The sequence below is a fragment of the Gavialis gangeticus genome, unplaced genomic scaffold, assembly GCF_001723915.1.
Source record: "Gavialis gangeticus isolate Ggan-Ray unplaced genomic scaffold, GavGan_comp1, whole genome shotgun sequence".
Classification (NCBI taxonomy): domain Eukaryota; kingdom Metazoa; phylum Chordata; order Crocodylia; family Gavialidae; genus Gavialis; species Gavialis gangeticus.
Window position 1 is genome coordinate 263,475,666 of NW_017729032.1, and position 10,393 is coordinate 263,486,058.

General features: G+C 42.8%; 1 protein-coding gene across 2 annotated transcripts in view; it reads left to right on the forward strand.

The window, feature by feature from the left end:
• The window catches only part of IMPG2 (interphotoreceptor matrix proteoglycan 2), a 90,659-nt gene that overhangs the window by 78,883 nt on the left and 1,383 nt on the right, over positions 1–10,393 (forward strand). The window contains exons 17-19 of one of the 2 annotated variants that reach the window (XM_019523724.1): positions 1,086–1,274; positions 1,475–1,673; positions 2,876–2,959. In XM_019523724.1, the coding sequence (XP_019379269.1) occupies positions 1,086–1,274; positions 1,475–1,673; positions 2,876–2,959 (472 nt within the window). Of the gene's footprint in view, positions 1–1,085; positions 1,275–1,474; positions 1,674–2,875; positions 2,960–10,393 lie in introns of those variants that run through there. The other variant, XM_019523723.1, reaches the window with a different exon arrangement.

Genomic DNA, 10,393 nt, shown 5'->3' on the forward strand with positions numbered 1-10,393 from the left:
TATTTAATAGTTTGTGGTGTTAAACCAAAAAATGGACTGACTTTAGTCACAAAATTCAGATTTGTAAGGCAGAGCTATGCAACATGCTTACATGATGCTCCCAGCTGAGAAAAGATGGAATTGTATACCTCCTGATGGGAAAAGCATCTTGTACAAGTTATAAAAGATCAGCACATATGTGGAACCTTTTACAGCTTTGGTTCAAGCTTTTATTAAGTGTTTGAAAAAACCTAATCTACTCTCCCAGGCAATGTACACAAGCATGATAACCTAACATCATTCTGCATGTAACTGGGAAGGTGAGCAAAGTTCACAGTGGGACAAAGGCAGGTTGCTATTATTCTAAATCAGTGGACAGTTACTAGAGTTCTGCTGTCAGAAACTTCAGGACTTTTTGTGATTCACTTAGCTAACAAGTGTTTGTTTCAGTGGGATTATTCCTTATTTATACCACTGGGTGATAAGAGTCAGGCCCATTATAATTTTCTGTTTCTCAGACAAAATGCAACAGTCCTGATGCATTCAAAAACATGTCAACATTTTAAAAAGTAAATATGCATACTGAAGCAGGGACTAGGTTGAAAAGTGGGAAAAGTTCAAGCAAAGATAAGTAAGCCATTATATACTAATTCTTACTTGATTAAAGAGAAACATCATCCGTATTAAGTATTGAGTTTCCAGCAATGAAGGTTGAGACTTTTCCTATGTCATACTTAAGATATAATAGTTTACAGCAAAAAGTTTAAAATTATTAATTAAAGTTACTTTAAAAATGATGAAGGACTTATTGTCAAATGTAGACTTAAAATAATTTTTTGGATTCTAGATTTAATAAGAAGAACAGGCAAATATCTATGATCAAATGTATATATGGTTCTGTCAAATAGTGGCTGATGTTTTAAAAATCTGCACAGAAATCTTTACATGTGTTAGCTGGTATATACACTAAAAGGTAAAATTCTTAATTCATCTTAACATGCATCAGCAAGAGGGAGTAAAGTGCTGAAGAGTAAAAACATTTACAGTGTTCAAATGTTCATTTTTAGCTTTTCTTTGTTTTCTTGCTTGTGTGGGGGTGATTACAGATGTCGTGTGGGAGAGAACTGGTGGTACCGGGGAGAGCATTGTGAAGAGTTTGTCTCAGAGCCACTGGTTGTAGGTATTGCAATTGCTTCAGTGGCTGGATTCCTTCTTGTGGCATCTGCTGTCATCTTCTTCTTAGCCAGGACCCTTCGAGAGCAATACACAAAAAATGACAGTGAAGACTCATTAGGGTAAGTGGAAAATATAATGTGAACCCCAAATTACAACTCAGACAAATTTATCAACTCCACTTTTCCCCTGGCCTTCTCAAGCTGAGGGATAAATCAAGCTCCAAGACTGGTTCCTGAACTATCCCAAGCATCTACTGCTGACCTAGGTTTTGGAGAAGACTCTGTAAAGGTACCTGATCTTTCCTGTTCCAATCCCACAGGGGACGTGACAGCCTCTCCTCCCTTGAAAATGCAGTCAAGTACAACCCCATGTACGAAAGTGACACTACTGGACAAAGCCAGTACTATCGCAGATACCCACAGGTGACATCCTACAGCTCTACCAGTGGAGACACATCCACGGATTACAGCAGTGAAGAGATAAGGCACATTTATGAAAACAGTGAGCTTACTAAGGAGGTGGGCGGCATTATCACTTTGCTTCTCATGGAGCCAAGTGGGGTGGTGGGGTGCATAGTTAGAGCACTTACAGATCCTGTGCAGATGTGGTCATTCCCTCAAGCCTCATGCTCCAAATGCACAGGCACATGTTGTGGCTGCCCCCTTTGTAGCTGTTCAGGATGGGGAGAAGAGCTTCCTGCCTGGCTTCCTCCCATACACATATGCAGCAGAGTTGGATTGTGGCTTGGAAGGAGTTTGACAGGACTGAGAAGCTGCATTTTAAAATAGTTTTTATAAGTTTTGGCAGACATCTGTTAACCAAAGCAAAGTGCTTGTAGTATTCTCCCAGAAGGCCACCTGTGTTTTCTGTTTTTCCTTGGAGGTAGCCATGCCATATACCCAGACTCTGCTCCAAGTGCCCACACAAGTTCTTAGATGTTCAGAGCTTAGTATAATTTTCTGCAAAGCTGGAGCACATTGCTCCATTTCCCCATTCATATGTTGGGAGGAACAGTCCCTGGGATACTGGTGTGGGGGAATCTATACCCATCCATTGAGTCAGTCATGAAGCCTTGAGCAAACCACTTAATTCCTTTCCTTTGTTTCTTCATCCATGAAAGAAGGAAATAGTGTTATAAGGAATTCTTTGAGCTGGGTTTTTCAGTAGTAGATCAATCATTTGTACAGCTAATGTTGCAAGTGTTGTAGAAACAAAACTTGTTCCTATATTCTGAATTAGATTAAAGCCGCATTTCTTTTGTCATTCATACTGGTAGTCATAGATCAAGAGTAATTTAATTTAACTTGAGTTAAACTGGTAAAAATCTGAAGCCAGGCCAAGTATATGGACATCCTATATATGTGCACTGTATTAGGAACGAAACATTTTGTCATGTTGATTTAAAGGACATTATGCCTAATCTTGGCTTTGACTGAACTGTGATATATTAATAAGCTTCATATACAGAACAGACAAAATGTTAATTCTGAACTACTGTTCTAATTTTAAGAAAATAATTACTAAAATTCAGTTTTTACAACCTTGTTATACATTATGAAAAGGGTTCCCTATTCTAGTGGTCTATTCCTTGAGTAGGAAAGCATACTTGTCTACTGCAATTTCAAGAAAAAATCTTGTCCAACATTTCAAAATGTTTTTGTATTTTGAACCATGCATTCTTTCAGCTTCCTGTAATCTGACTGTGTGTCTTGTATTATAGGAAATTCAGGACAGAATACGGATTATTGAGCTTTATACCAAAGATCGGCAGTTTGCGGAGTTTGTTAGGCAACATCAAATGTAAGTGACATGTCTTCTCTGAATAATATTTTTGAAGCTTTCTATGTAACTTTATTGTGTTCCCTGCAATGTTCCCCTTTCTAAAGCAAAACAAGCAGTGTGGAGATTAGGAAATCAGTTTACTCACTGCTTTACAGGGCTTTGGGCAAGCGCCTACACATTTCTGCTCTAATTTCTCTGAAATGAAGGTATAATATGCCACAGAACAGTTGACTTTTCATCTTATTACCCTTGTGAAGGTCAGATTCCCATTGATTTCAATGGAGATCTTAGCTGAGTGAGAAAAACGAGATTGAAACCTCATTGGCTGTTTGATAAGTTGAAAGTATAAACACTCCATGAAAAGATGTCTCTTTTAAATGTATCCCTAAACACTGGCCCTGAAATCTTATCCTTCTATGCTAGAAGCCACCTGTACTTGACAGTGAGAAGTGGATACCATGACATCCTCATAATAGGCATGGCCAGCTCTGCACTGTGCTCAAAGAGCTAGGTACATGTAACCTGGGAACACCCAAGGGTGTGCCCATCCTCAATTGGAAGGGATTGATGAGCCAGGTGACAGTGCTGTGAGAGGGATACCTGTGATTTGAGCTTGGGTCCCTCTTTCCTCTACAGAGTCAGCTCTACACCAATGCTCTTAAGTATTTACAGTTTATTAAATTACACTTGATCTGAGCCTTCAAGAGGCCGAGAAGTGGCCTTCTAAACAGCTGATTTTTTTCAGCACTGGCTTGAGATGTTAGGTTAGGGGTGGGCAAAATACGGCCTATGGGTCAGATCCAGCCTGCCAGGCCATTCTATCAGGCCCACTGGGCCCCTAAAAATTTTAGAAAATTATTTTTTATCTGCCCCTGGCTGCCTGTCAAAGATGACAGGCAGCCAGCAGCAGCAGGGCCCAGGGGAGCAGGTGGCAGGACCCACCGGCTGAGCAGCAAGGCTGGCCCAGCTCCTTCCTGCCCCCAGTCCCCAGCTGGAAGCCTCTGCAGCTTCTGGCCTTGCACCCCTGGGGCTGTTCCCTGCCTCCCTCCGTCTGTGTGGAAAGTAAGATAAGATCAGATGGGGGGGACAAGTGGAAGACTGTTTCAGTCCCGCTATAGGCATTTTGAATTCCTGGTCATGCCCTTCAGGCTCGGTAATGCCCCCACTACCTCCCAAGATATGCTGAACTGATTTTTTATAATTTACAATGATGACATTAAATTTTTTCCTGATGATCAGATCCAGCATTCAGAACATGTACGTCGGGTCCTGCTCAGACTCTGAGAAAACTACCTATATATTAAGTTAGAAAAATGTGAGTTTGACAAGACCTCAATTGAATTCTTAGGTTATATAATTTTCCCCCAGGGCCTAACCACGGACCCATGTAAGTTAATCATCATGACTGAATGAACTGCTTTGTGGGATGTAAAGGGGGTCCAATGGTTTCTGGGCTTTACTAATTTACATCAACATTTTTTTCAGAGGGTTCTCACACCTAATAGCCCTTGTTAAGAAAGAGGTACTGTTTAAATGGTCTCAAGAATCCTCAATGGCTTTTGAGACACTAAAAAGATCTTTTACCTTTGCACCTATTTTGGTGTAACCTGACCCCATAAGACCTTTTATACTGTAAGCCAACTCCTTTAATTTTGTTATAGAAACTATTCTTTCTACACTTCAGAAACCTTGAACAAGTTGCACATTTGAGCCTTTTACTCCCAAGCCCAGACACCCTTCCCCCAAAATGAATTATGACATCTGGGACCAGAAACTTCTTGCAATCAAGGTAGCTTTCAAGCAGTGGTGGCACCTTTTTTCCATCCTGGCTAGGTAATTATGGATCACCAGAACTTGGAATATCTCCAAATGAGCTAGAAACTGAATTCATGACAGGCCCACTTGTTGCTTTTCTTTCCCTGTTTTAATTTCATAATCACATATCATTTGGGAGTGAAGAACCAGAAAGCAGGTGCCCTATCCTCTAAGGATGAATTGTCTACACTAGACATATCACAACCCCAGCCTAAGAACTTAATTCAGGGAACCACTCAGCACAGCCTCCTTAGCCATCCAAATGGCCCTCTTCGATGATCCCCTTGCCAAACAACTGTTCCAGGTGGCAGAACCACTCCAACCCAACTTTTGATAGTTCATGGGGTTTCTGTTTTTCTGCCAGTGCCTGTATTTCTCAGATGGTCCTGTAAGATCAAGAATAATAAGGCCCTATAATGACTCACTTCCTACATGTCACTTTAGACCTACAAAAATAGGAACTCTTAGTCTCCCAACAATTCTGGTGGCGCTGGATGGGGATTGATGTTAAACAATATGTCTATTCATGTGCAATGTGTGTCCAAACTAAGAAAACTCAAGCCTGGCTGGCTGGTCTACTTCAGCTGTTACCCACACCCATGCTGTCATGGCTAACACTTTCGGTGGATTTCATTGTGGACCTCCCACATTCTTAGAACTGTTTCGTGATCATTTTTGTGGTGGTTGTGTCAACTAAGATGGCCTGTTTTATTCCTGTCCACTCTAGCACCACTGCTAGCTAAACTGATGACCAGAGATCCTGGTTTTCTCTGATTTTAAAAACAATCCCCACTTTTTGGTTAAAAAAAGTAATCCCAAATTCGTATTTTTCTGAGATTAAAATGAAACACCACTAATATATAGAGATATATATAGTGGTGTCTCATTTTAATCATGGAAAAATGTGAATTTGGGGTTACTTTTTTTAACTGAAAATTGGGGATTTTTTTAAATTGGAGAAAACCAGGATCCCTCTGACCTATTTCTGAGGCATATATTTTGCCTAGGTGACTGCCTGTCTCAGGTGCCCTCTGATCATAACCACTAGTTTGTTTCATATTTCTGGCATGCATTCTGTAAGGCCCTGGGCATAGAACCTCTTAACACATCTGCATACAACCCTCAGACTAACGGACAAACAGAGCATATAAATCATTTCCTAGAACAGTAACTTAGGTGCTTTTTAAACTTTCATCAGGATAATTGGGTGCCCTTGCTTCTTCTAGAAGAGTTTGTATATAACAATGCTGTCCATATGTCTACAGGCCAGACCCATTTTCCTCCAACTATGGATTTCATCCCCAGTTCCATCCAGCACCACCTACCTTCCCACAGGTTCCCATAGTGAACGACTTTGTATTGTACTTCCAACAGGTGTAGCAAGAACTAAAAGTTCATCTTGACTCTGGCATTGCCATGTATAAAGAGCAGGCTGACTGACACCGAGAGCCCAGCCCTCCCCATTTTAGTTGGTGGAAAATTCTGGCTCTCTTAAAAAAAAAAAAAAAAAAAAATCAATACCCTGAGACCATCATCCAAACTGGGTCGCTAGTATCTGGGCCAATTTATGGTAGTAGAACAAATAAACTCTGTTTCATAGTTTGTAGGATTGGAAGGGACCTGAGCAGGTCATCAAGTCTGACCCCCTGCCATGGCAGGAAAGAGTACTGGGGTCAAACAACCGCGGCAAGGTGTTCATCTAGCCTCCTCTTAAAGACCCCCAGGGTAGAAGCCAGCACCACTTCACTTGGAAGTTGGTTCCAGATCCTAGCCGCCCTGACCGTGAAGTAGCGCCTCCTGATATCTAATGTAAACCTACCCTCTGCCAGCTTGTGACCGTTATTCCTAGTCACTTCTGGTAGCGCTCGGGGGAACAGGGACTCCCCCAGTGCCTGCTGGTCCCCCTGACTAGTTTGTAAATGGCTACTAGATCCCCCCTCAGCCTTCTCCTGTTGTTTTTAAGTTCTAGTTGCTAGAGACATTGAAGACACACCCCTTTTTCCATATATCCTTATTCAAACATTTCATCAAAAAGCCCTTTCCTGACTATCTGAACCCAAACCCACTCCCACTCCATCCGTGATAGTGGAAGTCACAAAGAGTATATTGTAAAGCAGGTTTTAGATTCTAACTGTGTCCAAGGAAAGCTCCATTACTTGATTGACTTGGAGGGCTATGACTTAAGAATGATCCTGGGAATTAGCCAACCATGTTCATGTCTTTGAATTAGTGTAGGCTTTCCATCAGAGGTACCCAGAAAAGCCTAATCCCAGACTGCCTGGAAGACAGCCCTGTAAAAGGGAGGGTCAGGGTCTCTGATCAGTCAGGCTTGCTGGGCAGAGCACTTGAACTATCATGCTTGCCCCTGATCCCTGGCTATGAGAATGCCCTAGTTTTATGTGGAGGCAAGGAACTGGATTGGCTGCCACAAATGCCGCTTTTAAGCACACGTGCAGCCTCAGGCTGCAAACACATCTAAATCCAGCCCTAGTCTGTTCCAGCAAGCCTCATATTCACCACTGCTTCTGATTCTCCTGGTTCCTGACTTGGCTTTGGCTTTTCCTGACCCTGACCTTGGATCTTACCTAGAATTAGACAGTGTTTCTCTGACTCGTGATTTTTGATCTTGGGCTGCTTCTGGATTGTATCTATTGGTCCTTCTGGAACTTGGTCCCCATGGCCTCAGCCCTCCAACCTGCATCCCAGCTCAGCAGTTTGGTAATCCGCACTCTTGCACTGCTGATGCCCTTTGCTGCTCCTCAGGGCCTATCCACAGGCCCAGTTGTGTACATCCCAGTCAAACTCTTACTCTGCAATACAACAAGATAATGAAAAAGGAACTGTAAGCAGGGGTGGCTAACCTACAGTACACATGCCACAAGTGGCATAGGCAGCATGTGGGTGTCACGCAAGCTCTCAGTGTTCAGTAGACAGAGGTGCTAGAATGGTGGTCTGGAGGCTCCAAGTTTTGGTCATGTGGAGCAAAGCAGGATGCTGCTGCCAAAGGGGAGTGTCATCTACCACTACCAAGAGCCAGCTTAACCCTTTCCTGGCCCTGCAGCAGCTGCTGAATTCAGGGCTTTGGGTTCTTGCTCAGTATATAAAACTGGTGGTTGCAGGCCAGGGAAAGTGACATCTTGGTGGCAACACTGCTCTTGTAGCAGCATCCTGCTCCTGCTCTGCTCCACACAAACATAGCCTGAGACTGGAGCCCCCCACCCAGCACAAACTCATCAGGTGTGTCTTAGTGTAGGTGGGGGAGGGCGGGCCAGAGTCCCACTTGGGAAAAGGGCAGGGCTTCACTTGTGTCATGCCAGGCAAAAAGGTTGGCCCCCATTTCTGTAGAGTATGGCCTGGTGTAGATACAGTTAAATTACAAGGTAGTTATATTAACCTTCTGAGGTTAACAGTCTGCATAGCTTGAGAAACTTAAGGCCCAAACCACCTCATAAGGCTAAATACTGGGCATTTTATTAGTGTGTTTTCAGCTGGCTTCAGTGTAGAACAAATGGTCAGTTAACTTCCTGGTTTCTGTAGAATACATCACTATACTATTTAAGAGCTGCTCTGTGGTCAACCAACAGAAGGACCTCCTATTCTTCCTGGTAAAGGATGGCCATCTCAAGACAGCCTTTGGGGACAAACCTTGTCCTGGCTTATAGACATCCTCCCAACCTCAAATGGTTTCTCTCAAACAACAGACTAATGAACTCCCTTCCTTGCCAAGGCCCCAAGCCTTGCAGTGGTCCTAAATGCCTGCTGTGTCTTGACATCAATACAGACCACATCATCACTGGATTTGATAACAAGGAGTACAACATCTAAGGTTCATTCACCTGCAACTCTACCAGTGTTGTATATGCTGCCACCTGCTTACACTGCCACTCTGAAGTCTGGACAGACAGGGTGATTTCTGCATGCAAGAAAGAATGAATACTGATCTGATGATAGCTGCAGAAATATGTAAAAGCCTGTGGCAGAACACTTCAACTTCCCTGGACACCCCATTGCTGATCTCAGGACTGCTGTTGTCCAGCAAAAAAAAAAAAAAAAAAATCAAACCAATTTGAAGGGGGAACTGCAAAACAAGAACTCATCCATGAACTAGACTATTAAATTTGGTTTAAACAGGGACTATGATTCTAATCTCATTACCTGGATTAGCCTTTCTTGACCTGCTTTGTTTCTCTGGGTTTACTGCTGGTTTGCTTTTCTCTCCTAGCACAACAATTTTCACCACTCTCTCTCTCTCCCTCTCTCCCTGCTCCTTGTCTTTTGTATTTCAATTTATCTCTCTTCTTTATAATCTGCTTTCTGCACGCCCTTTCACAGCATCTGATTAAATGAACTTGGGTTCACAAAAGCCTGTGCTCGCTCTCTCTATATATCTTATTTAGTTAGTCTATAAAGGTGCATATCTATCTTGCCTTCTGACTGAGTTCAGACTAACATGGCTAACTACCTGTCTCCAACCAATAGAAACCAGAAGATAAAATTTCACACATTTAAATAAATTACCAGTACTATACTGATGATCTACCACCAGCAAAAAGCTGATGGAGTTAGCAACACTACTTAAGTGTCTTCTGTATCTTGAAGAGAATTTAAACATAAGCATCCACACCGGAGGACAGGCTAGTGATCCAGGTTGACCTGGATAAACTTAGTAAGTGGATGGGTACTGATGATGTTCAATATAGATACATGTAAGGTACTCCACCTCGGGACAAAAAACCTGCATCATGCTTATAGGCTCAGCAGTGCTACGCTTGCTAGTACCACGGCTGAAAGAGACTTGGGGGTCATGATTGACCACAAGATGAACATGAGCCACCAATGCAATGTCACAGTTGGCAAAGCAAAAAATACTCTGGCTTGTATCCATAGATGCTTCTCAAGTAAGTCTCAGGATGTTGTCCTTCCGCTGTACTCGGCCTTGGTGAGGCTGCAGCAGGAGTACTGCGTCCAATTCTGGGCTCCACAATTCAAGAAGGATGTGGAGAAGCTTGAGAGAGTCCAGAGGAGAGCCACGCGCATGATCAGAGGGCAGGAGAACAGGTCTTATGAAGAGAGGCTGACAGCCCTGGGGCTCTTCAGCCTGGAAAAGTGCAGGCTCAGGGGGGACCTGGTGGCTACCTATAAGTACACAAGGGGTGTACATCAAGATCTGGGAGAACGTCTGTTCACCAGAGCGCCCCAAGGAAAAACAAGGACCAATGGTCATAAACTCCTCCAAAACCATTTTACACTGGACATAAGGGAAAATTTCTTTACTGTCCAAGTCCCCAAGACCTGGAATAGACTCCCTCCAGGGTGGTGCAGGCACCTACTCTGGACTCAATGAAGAAGCATTTGGATGCTTATCTTGCTGGGATCTTTTGACCCCAGCTGTCTCCCTGCCCCTGGGACGGGGCTGGACTTGATGATCTTTGAGGTCCCTTCCAGCCCTAATGTCTATGAAATCTATGAAATAAGGGTTAAAACTGAGTACTTAATTTAATTAAGCAATTAATGCAATCCCATCAATATTACCTCTTTCAGTAGTGTTACTTTAGCTATCTGGATGTTTAAAATTACAGCAGTTCTACTTCAAGGGTATTAGCATTAGACATCTAGATAGATATCTAATCTAATGCTAAGA